This window comes from Lissotriton helveticus, chromosome 6 (assembly GCF_964261635.1).
Source record: "Lissotriton helveticus chromosome 6, aLisHel1.1, whole genome shotgun sequence".
NCBI lineage: Eukaryota > Metazoa > Chordata > Amphibia > Caudata > Salamandridae > Lissotriton > Lissotriton helveticus.
In genome coordinates, this window is record NC_136067.1 from 225,794,756 (window position 1) to 225,816,207 (window position 21,452).

General features: G+C 45.8%; 1 protein-coding gene across 2 annotated transcripts in view; it reads right to left on the reverse strand.

Moving 5' to 3' along the window:
• The window catches only part of CYP39A1 (cytochrome P450 family 39 subfamily A member 1), a 265,029-nt gene that overhangs the window by 221,781 nt on the left and 21,796 nt on the right, over positions 1-21,452 (reverse strand). For both annotated transcript variants that reach the window (XM_078647646.1, XM_078647647.1), the window contains exon 2: positions 17,018-17,153. In XM_078647646.1, coding sequence (XP_078503772.1) covers positions 17,018-17,153 — 136 coding nt within the window. The remainder of the gene's footprint in view (positions 1-17,017; positions 17,154-21,452) is intronic.

Genomic DNA, 21,452 nt, shown 5'->3' on the forward strand with positions numbered 1-21,452 from the left:
CAGAAGCGCTGCTCCTCAGCTGCAGAGAGCAAGCGCTCCCCAGAAATGGAAGGCAAGCGCTCTCACGGCGCCAGAATCAAAGCAAGGTTCAAGGGGAGGGGGCAAAGGCTGGGCTCAGGCGGGCCAGCTCACAGGGCCCTCCAGCAGGGAGGCAGTCCCTAGTGGTGGTTCCTCCTGGAGCCCAGCAACAGCAGGCCCCCCTCCAAGTCAGGATCAGCACCCAAAAGCACAACAGAACACTTTAATGGGGTCACAGCCCCTATATTTATATTTCATTTCCCTTTGTGTCACAGCACAGGGTTTAGGGATACCAGTTAGAACTGGTATAGTGAAGCTTTGGAGCACTTTGTTTTACTCAGCTCCTCTCTCCTTTGTCAGGTGGGGGCTCAGGGATTAGACGCACCACAGGGGGCGGAGCCAGCATTGTGGAGGGAAGGCACAGTCCTATTCAGGTCCTAGGTGCAACTCTTCCCTCCCATCTGCTTGCAGATCTCTCTATTCACCACTGGGCAGACTCATCCTGGCTCCTGGAGCCACCCACACCATCCAGCACCTGTCAATCACAAGCCAGACAAGCAATTCACATCAGGCAGGCAGACACACCACACACAGAAATGCCAACTTCTAAAAGTGCCATTTCTCCACCAGTTACCATACATCTGCGCACACCATTGCGCAGCATTTATTCTCACGAGTTCATGCATACTAAACTCGCCCCTGCACTCCTCTTATACCAGGAATTACGATGGACACACATATCCCCCATGCATTCCTATGGTTCGGCACGCCAATCTCACCACACGCACTCAGAGCGTGCACGCACTTTACACTGGGCCACAGTGCTAAAGTGCGCAGAGGCCAAAAACTACTAATATCAGGTCAGTGAAAAGGCAAAAAGTTTAGGGGTGAACCTGCCAAAAGGGCCAGGGCCAACACATGGGGTCCAGGATGATGGTTTATCTCTCCTGCTTTCAGGTAGCACTGCTCAAAATAGTGAATCAATCCCTATTTCAGCCAAGTGATAAAAGGAGAGATTAGAAGGTTCAATTGGTTGCATATTATGTACATGCTCAGGACTTCCTCTGCTCACACTTGTGGTATTCTGTACATAAGGAGAAGTATTGCAGGTGATAGGCTGGGCTGGTAAAATTATCACATAGGCCCCTCTCTTGGTGGGAAACTAGTTGAAATAGGTAAACTCATGCAAGGGATTTAAGTGACTGTGCAAATTAGGATCTCACAATTAGGAGATATGGTCCAATATGGGCAGATGAAAGGTTCTGCTCACCTCAGGCAGAGAATGACTTGTGCCATCACTTCTAGGTATTCTAGGTTTGCCTCCCATCTCTGCCCTGCAGCATGTGATGAGACGTTTTCCCTCAGCCAACCTTTTAGGAATATTTGTTGAATCTACATCGACCAGGTGTCACTGGTAATTACCTCACTGCAATAAAACAACTGATGTACTGTTACTGTGCTATATTGATTTAAACTATTTCATTGCCAAAATGAGAATAAAGCAGCGACATTTAAAAAAAATAAGATTTCCTTCTGTCTGTAAGACATGTTTGTTAATGTTATATTTCAACATGCTCCAGGTGGTATAGAGTCAAAATATTGATTCCATAATATCGACTAGACACAATATTGAGTTAAAAATATAGTATGGACATAAAATTGACTAGACATAATATAGACAACAAAAATATCGACTAGAAAAAATTAATATCGAATAGAATGGACATAATATCGAATCAAAAATATAGAATGGACATAATATCGACTAGACATAATATAGACAACAAAAATATCGAATTTAAGGTCAGTTAATAATATTTTTAATTGTTTGTGTAATATAAATCTGTAGCGGGTTGTGGGTTTATAGGGGAATAGGGTGGGAAGTAATTTAATTATAATTAATTAAACATGTTAATTTATTTATTGATATTTATTTAGAATTAATTGTTAATTAATTATTAATTGGTAATTAATTAAAATATAATTGGTAATTAATTATAATTGATTAATTGATAAATATTATAATTTTAGTTATTTATTTTCTGTAGCGGGTTGTGGGTTTATAGGGGAATAGGGTGGGAAGTAATTTAATTATAATTAATTAAATTTGTAAATGTATTTATTGATATTTATTTAGAAATAATTGTTAAATTATTATTAATTGGTAATTAATTAAAATATAATTGGTAAATAAAATTAATAGATTAATTTTTAAATTGAAAATTAATTTATTGTTAATAGTTAATTAATTAGTATTAGTAGGTACTTTTTATAATTAAATAATTTTAATTTGTATTTATAAATAATTATTTAATATGTTTTATCCAATTGTTAAATATTAATTAATTTGTAATTGGTATTACTATTTATGTTATTTATATTTATATATAAAGTATTTACTTTCCCTACTATTAACCCCTACGCTATCCAACTCTTTCCCTACTGTTGCACTCTCTGGAGTTGGAATAGTAATTTTAATCCCTACGCTATCCAACGCTTTCCCAACTGTTGCACTCCCTGGAGTGGGAATAGTAATTTTAACCCCTACGCTATCCAACGCTTTCCCTACTGTTGCACTCTCTGGAGTTGGAATAGTAATTTTAACCCCTACGCTATCCAACGCTTTCGCTACTGTTGCACTCTCTGGAGTGGAAATAGTAATTTTAACCCCTACGCTATCCAACGCTTTCCCTACTGTTGCACTCTCTGGAGTGGGAATATTAATTTTTACCCCTACGCTATCCAACGCTTTCCCTACTGTTGTACTCTCTGGAGTTGGAATAGTAATGTTTACCCCTACGCTATCCAACGCTTTCCCTACTGTTGCACTTGCTGGAATGGGAATAGTAATTTTTATCCCTACGCTATCCAACGCTTTCCCTACTGTGGCACTCTCTGGAGTTGGAATAGTAATTTTAACCCCTACGCTATCCAACGCTTTCCCTACTGTTGCACTCTCTGGAGTTGGAATAGTAATTTTTACCCCTACACTATCCAACGCTTTCTCTACTGTTGCACTCGCTGAAGTTGGAATAGTAATGTTTACCCCTACGCTATCCAACGCTTTCCCTACTGTTGCACTTGCTGGAGTGGGAATAATAATTTTTACCCCTACGCTATCCAACGCTTTCCCTACTGTTGCACTCTCTGGAGTTGGAATAGTAATTTTAACCCCTACGCTATCCAACGTTTTCCATACTGTTGCACTCTCTGGAGTTGGAATAGTAATTTTTACCCCTACACTATCCAACGCTTTCCCTACTGTTGCACTCGCTGGAGTGGGAATAGTAATTTTTACCCCTACGCTATCCAACTCTTTCACTACTGTTGCACTCTCTGGAGTGGGAATAGTAACTTTAACCCCTACGCTATCCAACGCTTTCCCTACTGTTGCACTCTCTGGAGTGGGAATAGTAATTTTTACCCCTACGCTATCCAACTCTTTCCCTACTGTTGCACTCTCTGGAATTGGAATAGTAATTTTAACCCCTACGCTATCCAACGCTTTTTCTACTGTTGCACTCTCTGGAGTGGGAATAGTAATTTTAACCCCTACGCTATCCAACTCTTTCCCTGCTGTTGCACTCTCTGGAGTGGGAATAGTAATTTTAACCCCTACGCCATCCAACGTTTTCCCTACTGTTGCACTCACTGGAGTGGGGAATAGTAATAATTACCCCTACGCTATCCAACTCTTTCCCTACTGTTGCACTCTCTGGAGCGGGAATAGTAATTTTAAACACTACGCTATCCAACGTTTTCCCTACTGTTGCACTCTCTGGAGTGGGAATAGTAATTTTTACCCCTACGCTATCCAACGCTTTCCCTACTGTTGCACTCTCTAGAGTGGGAATAGTAATTTTTACCCCTACGCTATCCAACGCTTTCCCTTCTGTTGCTCTCACTGGAGTCGTTACAGTACATTTAAACCTCTTGCTATCCTACGGTAAAAATATTGTATATGTTTTGTTAATAATATGTATATATATATATATATATATATATATATATGTATTCAAAATAAATTACTAAATTTAAAGTTATATTACTTATTTTTTAATGTTATGTTTATTTAAGTATTTTAAATAAGTTAAAATTAATTTTATTTAGTATTATATTACTTTTAAATTACTTTTAAGACATTTAAAAAAAACGATATTTTGACAGTCTATATTTTTTACACTCGATATTTTAAAGTCGATATTTTTGTACTTACCTGTTTGAAGATAGGAAGTCGATATTTTGTCAGTCCATATTTTTACCTTCATATTTTGACATCTCGATATTATGACAGTCGATATTATGTCAGTGATCCGCTCCAGGTTTGTGAGGATCAGCATAAAGGATCAGCAAATGGGTCATGAAAGGGTTTAGCAAGAGGACCTGAAACCTGCATGAAGTTATCCGTATACCCATCCATCTATTCATCCATCCATCCATCACTTGGTCAGCATCTTCATTTTGTTTCAGTGCCATCTCAGCTGGATGTGATAGATTCTGACAGTGAAGTTACCTGTGAACAGTGTTCTTTAGTGGGACACATGAAATCTGCAAGTTAGAGAGTTAAAATAAGAGCATATTATGTCCTTGTCTGTTTGGTGTTGGAAAGGAGGAGGGGAGAGTGTGAAAGAGTGTCATAGCTACAACTAAGGAGTTTTGGTTTGAATAATTTGAGAATGTCAAAGGATGCTTGATGCATCATAAGTTCCTATGGCTGGGGGGCGTGGCTAGCAGGCCATGATGGCGGACGGAGTCTGCTAGAGCTCCGGTGCCGCCGGGAAGCAAATAACCTGAATAAGCCTCTACGGGGCCGCTGGACACCATAGAAGGGACGGACCTGGTGAAGCTGGACTCCCTGATCGCTTTGGTTGGGCTCAGATATCCGGAACGGCCGAGGGGGCTGCACAGCGAAGCCCGGCGGGGCTGTGGCCTGTATCATTGACGGCGGCCGGGGCCTGGAGGGTGAGACGCACCCGGACCACACACATCCCTGGTGGGCCCCTGCGGGGCTGTCCGACACACCGAGGAGGACGGACTTGGACGCCCCGAGCACACACTCTGGCACATTCGGACGGCCTCGGCGATCCCGGCGGCCCGGGAGTCCACAAGGAGGAGCCGGCGGCGATTGCGGCCTAATCCCCAGAGAGGCAACCGGGGTCTAAAGTAGAGAGCGAGCCCGGACTGCGGGACACCTGAGACGGGAGACGCTGCAGCTGCTCTGGAGCGGACCGCTCGAGACCTGCCTACACTGCTACTGGCGGTAAGGAGGGGCGGCGAAGACGGGGCTGGCCCCGGGGACATAACACCTTGCTGACTGCGGGGGGGAGGACCAGTGCCCTGCCCAGAACCAGACCGAAAGACCCAGAGAGGTGCGAGACACTGGGAGCCCTGTGGACCGGAGCGGCCCGTCGCCTAGGGTCAGGGGAGTGGAGCAGCCAATACCCGGAGGCGACCCCTGCTGCGGGGCCCGGGATTCCTCCCCCCCTTTTTTCTTACTACCCCCCCTCCCGGCGCGACTCGGCCTTGCCGCTGCTGTTGGGACCCAAAAGCGGAGCCGCCTCTGATCGCTGGGGGCGGCACTACAACACCATGGGGCCAGACCTGAGGGAATAGTCGTGCCTACCGGCGCCCGGGAGCCCCCTCCCCAGCCAGCCCCCTGCATGAAGGCCTGCACAGCCGGAAGAGGCCGCCGAGAGAGAGTCCGAGAGGCCCCCCTGTACCACGTGGTGAATCCCAGTGAGCGTGCTTAAGGACCTGACGAGAGGATAACGGCTGGTGGGGCCGGGGAGAGTCGAGGAGTGCCGCCCTGGGAGACACCCACACCTAGACACTGAGCACGCCTGGCTGAAATTACCATGGTCCGGAAGGGGACTAAAATCCCCGATGGGAAAGACGGCCCGGCGGCTGCGGAACAGGGCCCAGGGGCTCTGACGGAGGGGCCCATACCGAAACTAACGGACCAAGCTCCTGCTGGGGACTTACCAGCTGACAAGCTAGACTTGATCCTAAAGGAGATCAGGGACTCCAGACTCGCCATGGAGGCACAAATGGGAACCCTTACTACAAACCTCTCTCTACTGAAAGTGGACCACTGCAAGCTGGCCGACAGGGTGAAAGACCAGGGAGTGGTGCTGGCGGAGATAGCCCCGAAAGTGGCCGACCAGACTACCTCTATTAAACAACTACAAGAACAGGTGACGACCCTAATGGAGCGCGTGGAGGATGCCGAAGGCCGCACTCGGCGCAATAACATCCGCGTCATTGGGCTTCCGGAGCGCAGCGAGGGGTCCCGCGCAACGGAGTTCATGGAACAGTGGTTCCGAGATCATGTCGCCGCGGAGGGTCTGTCGCCGCTCTTTTGTGTCGAAAGAGCACACCGAATTCCCACGGGAAGGCCATGAGCAGGACAACCACCACGACCGCTGATCGTCAAGATCCTTAACTACCGGGATAGAGACATATTACTCCAAAAGGCCCGGGAGAAATCGCTAATAGAATACGAAAATCAGCGAATCTCGCTATACCCGGACTACACTAACCAAGTGCAGAGGCAGAGATCCTCCTACGCTGCGGTCAAGAAGAGGCTCCAGAAGGCAAACCTCCGGTATGCCTTGCTGTTCCCGGCTCGCCTCAAGATAATATATGACAATAAGACCCACTTTTTCGAGAGCCCCACGGACGTAGGGGAATGGCTCGAGGTGATGGACGTCGAGGCGGCCCAAGGAGCGTCACCCAACAGTTCCAGGAAAGACTCGGAGCACACGGGCAGGACCTCCCCCACGCAATCTGCGCAACCGAGACGGCGCAAACCCTCTGCGCCGCAGCAAAAGGAGGACCAGATGGTAGCTGTGGACATGGTGGGCTCCTTTAGGAACGAACATGTCACAATCAATACGGACACGGAGGACAGCACACTGCACTCAGACTCTGAAAACAGCATGGTCCTATTCCCAACGGTAACGCCGAGGGCGGCGGATGAACTACTGGACAATGGCCAAGAGTGACAGTCCAATACAAAGTAACCTGAGCCTCGATGTCCTATTGATATCCTTTAATGGTGTTCTGAATGTGGCTGGGGTGTGGGGGGCGGGGGGTGGGTCCTCTCGATGGTTGAGGAGTGCCCTCTGTCTGCTTGCTCTGAGACGCCTAGCGGCCGAGCGTGGGCTATAATGATATGTACCTCCCTCTGAGTGAGTACGAGGAGACACTCTACCAAAATGGATTACAGTAAATTCAGGCGATCTCATGGTGGCCGGTGCCCCCCCCCCCTCTTCTCCTCCTCCCCCTCCCGGAGGCAGAAAAGTACTATTGCTAACAAAGCTTCCCTGGCGGCGCCGTTGAGCCGGCGACGCAGAACTGAAAGTCTATGAGGATAAGGTACATGCTTAGCCAACCCCCAAAGGCGTATGCACCAGTATTTGTTTTGTAACGGTTTACATTTTATGGTTCGGCACAGCAGTGTTTGCAAGCTGCGCCAAAAGAGTTCAAGTTTGGGGTGGGCAGAAGTACGTCTCCTGGTTATTGACAGTAGTACCTGCACTGCAGACGAGGGCACTGTTTCCCACGGCACTCCCTACTGAGTATGGCTGACACTATAGGGAAGTACAGACTGGCTACCTGGAACGTGCGGGGACTTGGCGCTATACAAAAGAGACACAGAATACACGCATTCTTACTCCGACAACATGTACACATTGTATTCCTGCAAGAATCCCACCTCCCACAGGCCGAGGCACACACACTGCGGAAGAAGTGGAGAGGCACTGTGTTTACCACGACATACTCTGCTTTCTCCAGAGGGGCTACCATATGGGTGAGACACGGCACCCCCTTTGTCGAGCTGGAGAGAAAGGTTGACGATCAGGGACGGTATATCCTCGTGAAAGGCACACTGGATGGCACATTAGTGGTCCTGGGCAGCATATATGCCCCGAATTTTGAGCAGGATACATTCCTCACGAGGGTGGGCCGAGCACTGGCTGATTGGACTGATATCCCTTGGATCTTGGGAGGGGACTGGAATCTGATATTGGACGTGGACCTGGATAGGTCGCATCCCCCCCTCCAGACGACAGGCATACACAGACTGACGGACTCATACAGGACCTGGCTCCTGGGATGGTGATTGACAGACGCGAGGCGAGCATTACACCTGACACACAGGGAATATTCCTACTACTCCCCAGTACATGCCCTACATACCCGACTAGACAGGTTCCTATGCACTAGCTCTCTAATACCCAAATGTGAGTCCTCAGACTACCTGGCCAAAACCTTCTCCGACCACAGACCTCTGACACTTGACCTACTATGGGGGAGGGTGCCGACTCCAGTGCCCACCTGGAGACTCAACCCGTTATTACTGGAAGACGGTCCCTTCCGCACATCTTTGTCAGATACGCTGGATAACTATTTCCGGGAGAACTGGGACTCGACGACCTCCAACTTAACGGTATGGGATGCTATGAAAGTAGTCATAAGGGGGGCGGCCATAGGACAGACTGTAGGTGCTAGACAGGAAACCCACAGAAAACTGTGCGATGTTGAGGACCGCCTGAAGGCTCTGGAGGCGGCGGCAGGTGGAAATACCGAACGCAGGGAGGAATTGCAGGCGAGCAATATAGAACACGCAGAACTCCTAGAGACGCTGCGAGTTATTGATCATAAAGCATATCTGCGACGGCAACAGGCCGAATCAGACAGATCGGGTGCCTTACTGGCTCGGCTGGTGCGAGATAGCCCCGAAGCACCAGTGATCACGCAGGTCAGAGATGAAACGGGGAAGATAGTGTCTACGCAGTCGGACATCAATGCAGCCTTCAGGGATCACCTGAGTACATTATACGCCTCCCCCCCTACAGTGAACCAGGAGGACATGGTGTCATTCCTGAGAGACCTGCCTTTCCCGGTCCTGTCCCAGGATGAGCAGGCGGGTATGGACGGACCCATCACACAACAGGAAATCAGAGTGGCCATTCGATCTCTCAAATCGAGGCAAGACGCCCGGTCAGGATGGACTACCGGTAGAATTCTACCAGACACTGGTACCTGTTCTGGAGAAGATCTATAAGACATCGTATGAGACCGGATACCTACCCGTCTCAACGATGCAAGCCTCAATCATATCCATCCCGAATCCCGATAAGGACACCCTCGATCTAACTAATTACAGACCCCTTTCCATGCTCTCTACGGAGTACAAAATACTCAGTAAAATTATAGCCCTGCGGTTACAGGCTCACCTACCGGCCCTAATACACCCGGACCAATGCGGCTTTTTACCAGGGAGGAGCACGTCCCAAAACACGAGGAGGCTCCATGCCCTAATGTCTGATGTGCCACTGGCCCTATCTCAAGCCGGCTGTGTCGCACTGGACCTCCGGCAGGCGTTTGATTCCTTGTCATGGGCATTTATGTTCGAGGTCCTGACATGCTTTGGACTCCCCGACCCCCTCATACGGTGGATCCGATTACTGTATACATGCCCAACGGCCAGAGCACGCACTGGCCGACACGTCTCCGACAGCTACGACATCCACCGTGGCACCTGACAGGGATGCCCACTGTCGCCCCTGCTGTTTGTCCTGACACTTGAGCCCCTGGCGATCGCCCTTAGGACTAGGATGGCTGGATTGGGCATTCCCGTCAGGGGTACGCACCACCTGATATCTATATACGCCGATGACCTCCTTTTATATCTCCAGGACCTGGAAGGCAACCACTCGGCCATAGCGGACATTTTTGACCGGTTTGCAGAGGTGTCCGGCCTGGCGATTAACCCGTTGAAGTCGGTGAAATATTACTTTCAGGAGGGGCAACGGCCTTCTCACATACAATTTGGTGACTCCCACATCCCGATAGCACAGGCCACGTTCAAGTACCTAGGCATAAACGTATATAGACTACCGGAAGACCAGATTGATGGTAACATCAGGCGGGCTATTACCGGCCTACGCAGTAGCGTACAATTTTGGACGTCATTACCGCTGTCAGTCATGGGAAGGATATCGGTTTCTAAAATGGTGATGCTCCCACGTATGTTATATTATTTCGTAAACCTGCCGGTTCTTCTCCTGCAACACATATTTAACACTCTAAATACGATCCTGATTAACCTCATCTGGGGAACTGAACGGCGGAGACTAAGTCTCAAAAAACTTCAAATTAGTACCAGACAGGGAGGGCTGGGAGTGCCGGACCTCCGCGGCTACTACTACCCGAGTCAACTACAATGGTTGTCACGCTGGGTGGCGGGTAGGAACCTGCACGAAATTGACATCACCAGGGACCAGATAGCGCGAGGTGAGCTACACTCCCTCCTACTACCCGGGGCCAAGATACCCTGAGATTGCCATCTTCTCTTACACACAGCCCTGATGTGCTGGCGAAAGGCCTTGATGTACACGTCGGCAGCCCAGCCCTACACGGACAATATCCCCCTGTTGGGACTTCCAACGCCACAGGGACGACTGACGCAACGCAGGTTGCGACCATGGACGGAGGTGGGGGTGGATAGAGTAGGAGACTTGTTCGGGGATGATGTACTCCTAGACCATGCTTCATTTACACAGGCCACGGGGGCCCCACCACGACAATACTTCCTACACGCTACAGTATCGTACTACATACGACACACATGGGCTCCGCAGCGCAATAAACCCATGCAACATGAACTAGTACATCTCCTTCACTACATGGGGACTGGGGGACACTTAGTGCGGTGGCTATACTCCGGGATTAGAGAACATGCCGCTATGCCTCTTAACACACTTATAGACACCTGGATGCTAGACACAGAGGAGGGTATGACGGACGGGGCCTGGAAAATCGTTCTGGAACACCCCAGAAGAGTGTCCAGGAATGTGAAGTTCAAATTCATACAGGCCATGGTACTGCATAGAGCATATCTTACCCCCAGCGGATTCACAAGATGTTCCCTGCCTCCTCCCACTGCTGCCCTCGGCGTCAGGCGGAAGAGGCCGGTCTTCTCCACATGATGTGGTCTTGTCCACGCCTAAGTGAGTACTGGGGACAGGTCCGGCACATACTTCACACAGTTACGGGCATGCAGATACCGAAGGGAGCGATGTCTAGCCTGATTGGAAATAGGAAAAGACCTAAAGGACATAAAGCCCCACTGAAACTTACAGATCTGGCGCTGCTGTTAGCCGTCAGAGCTCTGACCATGAAGTGGAAATCTGCAAGGCCCCCAGCTGTAGAGACTTGGCGATCTGAAGTGCTAAAGTGGGGTAGGGCTGAATGCGTAATTCTGCGTAGAGAAGAGGAGAGGGGGCTACGGAAACACCCAGTTGCACAAGAATGGGAACAGATGCTGCTGGAATTAGAGGATATAGACTTGACGCCCCCACAGGAGGAGACTGCATAACTGAGATTGTTGGACTGGAGTAAGGGAAACTGGGAATAGGGCCTTGCCCAAGATGCGCGCAGGTTAGCCAGAGCCGATCAGTGCAGACTCTCTTTTCATTTAAAGCCAGTGGTGACTGTGCAGGATGGGCGGAGATGCCAGGAGACGTACCGGGCGGGAAGGGTGTTGGGTGGGAAGGGGAATGGCTACGACTTGACCAAGCGGGTCCAGTGTCATACTAAGACTGATGGATGCTGAGATATTGCTGGAAAGGACCCGCGCATGTGAATGTACTATTCTACGATTGCTTAAGAGATGAAGTCAGTAGCGCCCTGTACGAACACAGTTATGTGAAACAATATGTCAAATGCCTATAGTTTAAAGGGAGAAAACGAGAAAAGACTGTATGATATAAATGATGGATATATGTACAATGTCCTGTTTGAGCACAGTCATGAATAAAGAGTTAAAAAAAAAAAAAAAAGTTCCTATGGCTTGACTAGACATATTTGTAAGGACAGTGTTAGTCAAGAGTCAAACATCTGGAGGCAGGAAAGATGGCCAGGGGCAGCCAGAAGCATTATTCAGCTTACTGGAAGTTAGGTGTTCTATGCAGATGTGCTAAGTATTTTCAGTATTATCTTTTGAGTATGACAAAATGGATGCAGGGGCAATTAAGATGGTTATCAGTCATAGATATTGATGACAATAATTGTAGTTTGTACTAATGCCTTATCCAATTTAAAATAGGCAAATGTATGACCTGTTATTTTGAGGGGTTTATATGGGAACACTCCAATAACAGCAGTTATTTTAGCCGGTCATCTAAGCATCAGAAGTACGCTTGCTGTACTATTATTGGTACTGCGTATTATCACTGTCAAGTTGCTGCATTATCAATATTCCATAGTATTATTTATTTATCACGGTAAAGCTGCGGTACTATGAATGGTCCAGAGTGTTATTCACACACAATCTTTATTGGCCAATAGATGGCGTAATTACCTTGCTAAAACTTGTATATGGGGCTGTAAGTTTTATTTGAAATTATACACCCTGCATATACTAGATAACTAATTAAAATGTAGTCTGGGGTGACAAGGAACTGGAACAACGCCTTAGTCGCACCGCGAGCCTGTTTATGTAATGATGATGATGTGATGTGACGGAAATAAGTTTGCACTTTCTTTTATCCTGTCCATTCTACGAAAGAACCAAGAAAAGACAGCAATATAACGCACAATATACAGTGGATGGTCTTGTCCTTTGTAATCTAACTTCTATTTCTTGCTGCTAACATTTCTAGCCTCTGACTGCTTGGCAGAATTATTCAAGGTTAGTTAACTTGCAGGGATGCTATGTCTATTTATATGCCTTTATTGTGTACGTTGTATAAATCTTTTTCTTATACTTATACTAAGATCTTGAGTAGGTCATTGTAAAAAAATATTTGTATGGCCACGCTGTACTTTAATGGTTTATTTATATTAATGTTTACCACGCAAAGGGATAATGGATTTCTGATTCCGTTCAAAAATGCAACATATGCCATAGCTCTCAGGACTGCACAATACAAACCTAGAATAGCATATAAAGTGTATGCAACAGTTCAGTCATCCCATGCAAGCCAGTCCAATGCTGTCCCCAGGGGCCCAGAAATATATGTCCTGGCACAAACTGGGGCAGTGGGGAAGAGAGATTCACAGCCTCAAAAAACAAACACATTTGTCTCACTGACAGCATGAAAAATAGCCCCAATGTGGGTGTATCTGGAGCGCTGAAAATAAAGGACGCGATTTGAATCTCACCCAAGCTGCTTGTGTCAAGAAGACCAGCTCAAGAGACATCTGACCTCAGAATCAAGAGACAGGCAAAGGGTGAGTTATCAATGGCCTGCTAGACAGCATGACTAAAATAATGTAAACACTGTAGAGCAGCAAATACACAGGAGTTAGCTCTATACGTGTTATAAGGACATGATTAATAATAACGTTGGAGTTTGGAGCAAAAACATTTAAACTTCTAGCTTCACATCTCTGCCATCTCGTGTCCGTTTACTAGGGTTTTTTTCCACGGGAAGGAAGTGTACTTATTTTAATCAAATGTATCAGAACTGACAAATATTTTTTTTTACATGTTTCTTTTTCTTGGTCTGTCTATCCTTAGAGAATGCATTTGCAACAGAGATCTGCGATGTAAAATGATAAATACTGTTTATGACAAAACCAGCAATTGCAAATTGTAAGGCGAATGGAAGATCAAACTGTGAGAGTGTCAGTCTGTGATGGTGTTCAGTGTGTCTGTGCACAAGCATCTCTTTCTGCAGTGGCAGAACGTGCCCCATCACAAACTGCCTTAAATCTTAATCTGGCACAATCGCAAAAGACATCACTATTCACACCCAGGAAGGCATTATCGTCTCAGGTAAAACTGGCACATCAAATTCTGCCGTATAATATAATAATGCACTGATATGACTTGTGGCTGAAACACACATGCCACTATCACTCCAAACTCACTGCCATCGCTAACTGCAACAGACATTTAACAGAAAACAAAAGTTTGGGCGCGAGGCTGATAAATCAAATGCCACAAAACTTGCTTTCAGCACTTTGCAAACCGCAACAATCTTTTAGTTTGTGTAGCTATACAAATACACACATCGTACCTCTTCTGTACCCCAAGAACATTTCAAATTGAGGTTAAATATAAGACCCTTAACCTTTGAAACTTGATGTACTATTTCTTTTTGCACACCAGGGATGTGCAAATTGCACACCGACTGGTTTGCGAATGGGAATGCACGTTGAATGCCACCTATGTACTAACATGTTGCATCACAAACGGTATATTCGCAGGGGTTTGCAAAACGACCTGTTTTATGGAAAGGAATTAGGTAGGTCACAGTTTCCGACCTGTGATTGGCTGCAAATGCAGGGATGGAGGACTACGAGCAACAGCAGACCTCCCTCTCTCACTGCACTTGTATTTTCACAGAGAAATATTTTCTTAAACCATCTTAAGTCCATTAAAGGGATACTTGCTGCTTTAAAACAAGCATTTGCAATGCAATCGGTCTCGCCTTTGGGACCTTATATGTATTTAGCTATGCAGCACATTAGCCTGGGTGCTGAAACATCTACTGTTTTTCTAATATGGAGGGAAAGTAAGCACCAAACTGCGTGACACGCCAGATATGGGAACACATGGAGAGAAATGTTGCCAATCAGCGGGAAATGGTATAGTCCAAAGCTCTTGAAAGACAATTTCTATGGACTGAAATCTAGAGAATGCTAAAGTGATTCTGGTATTTTAATGACCTCGGCTGGTCATTTTATATCAAGACAGTTAAATAGAGGCAGTTGAACAGAAAAAAAAGTCCCTAAGCGGAAGTAGACAAATCTGATCTCCAGAGCCCACAAAGTACATACACAGATAAGTATATACTAAAGTATATACAAGAGGTCTCCAATGCTTGACCTAAAAAGAAAATCCAGGTTGTGAAGACGTGGGGGAGAGCAGGCCGTGGCCCCTCACTGCAAGTCGCCTGAGGCAGCCACAGTAACAGCTTCCCGTTTGTGAATCAGATACCGACCTATTTAAGATGTAGTTATCTGTTGGACGGTTTGCAGTCTCAAACCCTTGATCCATTCTTCTCCCCCCTTTTTGTGATTTACACATGGTCGCAAGAGCACGTTTAAGAGTCAGAAAGACTTTTCCATCTCATAAAAAGTTTTTTATAATAGAAGAAGATATATTGCAGTTGAATACCCTGTGATTCGGTGAATTGCAGGCTTTATGACTGCAAAATATCTCTATACATCTGTCCCTTAGTTCCACTATCTGCTTGTAAGCTATACTAGAACCAACTAGGACCATTAAACCAGTGGCGGCCGGCATGTCCCATGGGTTGTGAGGCAGGTGGCACAAAAAAATACATTCAATTAAATAAAACACACTTACCTTCCTGCAACGAATGCAACGTCCTCAACCATCTTCTCTCCTCGAGGCAGGCTCCCAAGCCAATCCAGGCCTTCTCTCATGCTGTTAAACAACAAACCATAACCAAATGCCAATACTGCTGCTGTTCTAGCGAATTGAATTAGTACAAGATGTACGAAGTAACCATCAAAACATCTTAAAGCTCATTATTCGCTTTTTTATTTTTGAATTTTCACGTAATTTTTTCCAAAAACTTTTTCCATTTTTTATATATATAGGCACATCGATTGGCCGTTTAATGAAAACACGATTCGGAGGAGATTGATTCCACTACTGATACGACTACAACTCCAGAATAGCAAAAGTCACGCGCTCTAGACCAAGACCGCCGAACAGCGACGGTCTTGGACCCACAACAGCGGCGTCCAGCTACTGGCCTAAAGTTCCCATATTCATTTTTTTAAAATAGCATGTGCCGTCAGAGTTGTCCGTCATTAGACTCTACTTAGAGTGAGTTTGGTCCTGAAGAGAACCTCTTAAACGAAGAGGTTTGAAAAGCGTAGACCAGAGGATAAAACCAAACGTTACATTTTGTTCCAAATGTATATTTTCATCGATTGGAGGATTTATGCAAATAATATTAAGTTCATCTAATGTAAAAAGTGTATAGAATTTCGCCTAAGAAAAAGGTTTTTTGTTTAATGTTAATGTTTGGTTTATGTCTATATTAATGTATTATTGTGTATGTGTATGAGTGTAGTCTGTGTGAAATGGTGAGTGGGATGTGATTTGTGAATTGTTGTATAGTATTTGTGGGTTATTGTAAAAAGTATTGAATATATATATATATAAAAAATGGAAAAAGGTTTTTGAAAAAATTAAGTGAAAATTCAAAAATAAAAAAGCGACTAATGAGCTTTAAGATGTTTTGATGGTTACTTCGTACATCTTGTACTAATTCAATTCGCTAGAACAGCAGCAGAATTGGCATTTGGTTGTGGTTTGTTGGTTATTTTGAGCTCAGCCTTGCTGCTTATGAGCCAGACCCTTTATTGTTACTCATGCTGTTAAACAGCATGAGAGCAGTGCCCTGATTGGAGAGAACAGCCTGTCGCGGCGCTCCACAGTGCACTGGAGGCCTGCACTTAGTCTCAACCCAGCTGTCTTTATGACAGCTGGGTTGAGAGGTTTAAAGTGCGCATGTCTGGCTGATCGTCTCAAAACATGCACACTTTAAACAAGCGTGCAGGCAGCCCACCCTTCTCCCTGCTGCTGCTGCCATTCAGCAGATCCTGTTCCGTCCTGACACTCCATTCGGGACGGGGTGATGAAAAATAAAATGGTAATGTGTTACGTTTCGTCTCTGAGGGCATTTCAGTAGGGCGCCGCTCCTCCGCTATAACAGAGGAGCTGCCCCTGCATTAACTACCAAACAAACCTTGGCACTGCTTCTCCATATTGCATCACAGCTGCTAGGCATATTTTTGTGGGATCCCTTTGACATAAGCCAGCCTAGAACCAGAGGCCTCAAGATCCAGTGTAACTAGAGTCTTTCCTGTGGTTCTAATTAATACTGTCCAACTGTGTCATTTGGTGGAAGCCAAGGGCTTTGAAGACAAATATCAACTAAGTTTAAAATACAATCTTTGAATTGGTTTGGACCAGCATTGGGTTAACAAAAAAAAGTCCTACCTGTATATTGGACAGGCTTTTGCACAGCTTGTTGAAAATCCACTTGCTTTGAAGTAAGAAATGCAGCCACGCCTTCTTCATCGAAAACAAATGTCATTCGGTTTCCTGCAGCCAACACAGTAAACACTGGTCCATGCTACAAAGTAAGCAAAAAGAACATTGAATCTTGAATTCGCAATATTATTCATCCACTAAAGACTCACAGAAACACAACAAGCACTGGTAACGCCCATCAGGTTGACTTTTGTATACAGAAAAGAAGTTCTTAGTAAAGGCGGCACATGGGTGCAGGGGTAATCCTCATTTGTCATGCATAAGACTACTGCACTGATGCTGCACAATTTGTACCTGTTCTCTGTCTCAGGGAACCCTCCACTGCTTCTTGATATGTTGAACTAGTCTTGTATGTAAGTGAAGCATGAAGAAAAATATTTCACTGCCTGGGGCCGTATTACATAAGGTGCCCCGGGCGCAACAGGCATTTTCCAGGGCACTTTGGTATTATAGAAGGGGATGCAGACGCTTGTGCGTCCCCTTCTATAATACCGATAGCGCTGGCGCATTTAAAGTGCCAGCGCTGTCAACAAAGGGCGTTGCCTCATTTGCATAGGGATGTACCCTATGCAAATGAGGGAATTCTTTTGAATCTGCGCCCACGCCATATTACAGAAAGGGGCACGTAGTCAAATAAGCCCTCAAGAGGCGCACTAACAGTGCGCCATTTAAAAGGTGGAACACTGTCAGTACGCCTCCTGAGAGCAGCCCTCTGCAGGGTGTAAATGGGGTCCCATGGACCCCCCAGACATCCCCTTGCAGGCGGGTGAAGTATCTGACTGTACCCGCCTGCAAGGGGATCTCTAAACCCCTTTGAAAGTGCAGGAGGATGCCGCCTCCACTGTGAAACACGGAGCAGCTGCTCCTGTTTTCACATGAATGCGCTGCCCCCAGGGCAGCGCGAGTTCTGCTCGAGGGCCATATTACGTATTGGCATTGTTTGCACAAGTCGCACCTTTGAAAAGGTGCGCCGGGCAAAAACAATGCCAATGCGCCCCATTATGTTGAATGTGCTGACCCCAGGGCAGCCGCAAACTCACATTGCCCCCTGGGCAACGCATTCATGTGAAAACACAGCGCAGACGCTCCGTGTTTTATCAGTGCAGGCGGCATCCGCCTGTCATTTCAAAGGGGATTAGAGATCCCCTTGCAGGCAGGTGCAGTTAGTGACTGCACCCACCTGCAAGGAGATGTGTGGGTGGGTCCATGGGATCTCCTTTTCCCCCTGCAGAGGGCTGCTGTCAGGAGGTGCACTGACAGTGCTCCACCTTTTAAATGGTGCACTGTCAGTGCGCCTCTTGAGGGCTTCTTTGACTCTGCGCCCGTGTCTCTAATATGGCGTGGGTGCAAAGTCAATGGAATTCCCTCATTTGCATAGGGCACGCCCCTATGCAGATGAGGGAACAGCCTCTGTTAGCACTTTAAGTGCGCCAGGGCTATCGGTATTATAGAAGGGGACGCACAAGAGTTTGGCCCCCCTTTTATAATACCAAAGTGCCCCAGGGGCGGGCAAAGTGGGTGCAAACACCTGTTGCGCCCCCGGGGCACTTATGTAATACCGCCCCTGATATTCAAAACGACTTGTTTAAGCAACTAGAGGAACACAGGAGCAAAGGGATGGAGAGTGCACTGAGCCATGGGTGAGGAACAGAAAGTGGAGTGTGTGGGTGCGAATGGAGTGCAATGAGTGAGGTGTGCACACGGTGTTACGGGTTGCAGATAGGTGTAAGAGGTGTGTGGTCAGTGCAGCCACTGATATCCACGTGAAAATATCTGCTGACTTATTAACTACAAGCCCTTCACTCCTGAACCACTTTCATTCAGCTCTAACTTCAACATATTTTGAGAACAAATACCTTGGGAAGTGTACCTTTTTATATTTACTCTTAGAACGACTCATTTTTAGAGGTGAAGGAAATGGGCCCTCTGGTTGTTGTTTGAACTGTCAAATACATCATCAATCAGGGTTCAGTGGGCCGATAAGCCTCTGGGTCACGGTGCTACTGCGTCTGCTGCACCAATGGAAGCTAAGCCTTTAAGTTTCTCCTGAAATGAGATGGCCAACAAACAATTCGCAAGAGGAAGAAAGTTGAAAAGAACTTGTCTTATTGTCCCTTCTATACGTAGTTCCTTGATCATGTGCTTTTCCACTCTTCCTAGGGGGCCTCGCTTGCCTCTGATTGGCTGGAAGAGGTGAATGAATGATAAACAACATTTCTGGGTGATGGGGAGGTCTTCCCTCCACAGGCTCGACCATGGTTCCTTTGCCCAGCTGCCCTCCAGACTGAGGTCTGGCCCCTTCTGGGTAATGGAAGCTCTGCTTTGCCAGGTCAGAGAGGCTGTCTGGTGGGAAGTGGTGTTTGCACCGGTCTCTATGACCTTAACCGGACCCTGGTCCCACAAGATGTCCATCCTGATATGGGAGAGCAATCTCAAGGAAGTCAGATATGTGGCATTAACTGCCAAAAGGAATCGAGAAGAGGATCGATCAATCAGCACCTGTGGAAATGAGGGGATAGGTGTACGTTGGAGTACACAGGAGTAAGCAGCAATTACAGTAGGAGTAAGAGCCAGTGAAAGAAATAAGAGGAGTAAGAGTCGGAACAAGCAAGAGTAGGAGTAAGTAGAAGGGCTGAGTAGAAGTAAGTAAAAGTAGGATTAAGAGGAGGCACAGGGATAATAAGAAAAGACACATGTCGGAGTAATAGTATGAGTAAATAGGAGAAAGTAGGTACATATAGGAGTAAAAGAAGGAGTCTGAGGAAAAGGAAGTATAAGTAAGAAGAAGTCAAATGAAAAGTGGAAGTCGAAGTAATAAAGAATAAAAGTAGGAATGAGTAAAAGTAATAAGATGTGTAGCAGTAATAGTATACACATGAAGGAGTTTGAGTAGGACTAACTGAGGAGCAAATATATGAGTAAGAGTGAGTGAGAGTAAATGTAGAAGTTAGTAGGGGTGAAAGTACGAGGAAGAGCAGGTGTAATCTATGTAAATGTCGCATAAGTAGACATAAGTGTAGTAGTACTTTATGGAGTAATCACAGAAGTAACTAGGAGAAAAGGATGAGTAATTAGGAGTGACTGCATAAGTATGTGAGCAGGTGTGTAAGCAGGAGTACAAGGAGTATGTAGGAGCCACAGCAGAAAGGCACAGGAGTACAAAAAAGCAGGATTAACAGTAGGAGTAAATACAAGTAATTGTGTGATTGGGTTAGAGTATGAAGGAGGAGGCATGGGAACAAATAGGGGAAGGTCCGAGTAGAAGTAAAGAGGAATAGGAGCAATTAGTAACAGCACCCATAAGTAGATGAAGTTTGGTATGGCTGCTCATTGTGAACAGTACTGATGCCATTTCAAGTAAAAATGCCGCTGAATTATATGCATGCTTTCAGAATTAGTGTCTTCAGTATAAAACTCTTTTATTATAGGAAAAAAGCAATGATCGTTTAGGATACTCAGTTCAGTTCCTTAAGTCTTTATTGCAATTATTCATCATAAAAGACATAGCATCCAAATAAAATGAGAATCCTTCACATAAAATAAACCACGATTATCAAAAATATAAAACTTGATTCCACAACATCATAGGTTAATACATGAATAAATATACAAGAACATATTAAAACGTGTTTATCTCTTTCTCTTTTTTTTTAAAGTATTAAATATATGAACAAGCAGACAGACTTAATTCAACATCAATTAATTTTACCAGTGGGCGAGTCGTCTTAAAAACCATACCTTGGTACAACAATATCCAACTCGAGCCCCTGCATGAAATCGGCCCATTTTAGTCTTTATACAACTGCTATACCGCCCCCATTTTTATTACGTATAGTCCATGCCCAGCTCAGAAACTTAGACACACCAATTACAATGAGATTTGAAAGTATCTGTTTTTAAAATTCTCCTGGCAACATGCGCCGACCTAGAGTTCATACGCGAGCATACTGGCTTGAGCCAGTTCCTCCTTGGCTGTTGGTAGGCTGGGCACACAAATAAAAAATGCTCTATAGTCTCGCTATGATCTTGACAAAAAAATACACTTGTCATTACTAGCAGGGCTCCATTTGCTTGTAAAACATCGTAAAGAAAGCGTACCAATTCTAAACTGATGGTAAAGTTTACGGTCATGAGGCTTGGTGATAAGGTCCCAATAACTTTCCAAAATGGCTTCATCCTTGATGTCTAAGAAGGCCGTCGATAATGGCTGACTTATGTGGGAAGAGAATCTCTTGAGTTTAACCAACTCCCAATATGCTGCTTTGTAGATCTTCTTTGGTGGAGAATCCGCAGCCTCTGGGTGTTCCCATAGGTTACTCATCCCCATTCCTGTCAGCATAGGATATTAAACAGTGGGAGATAACTAAAAGCAACTATATAT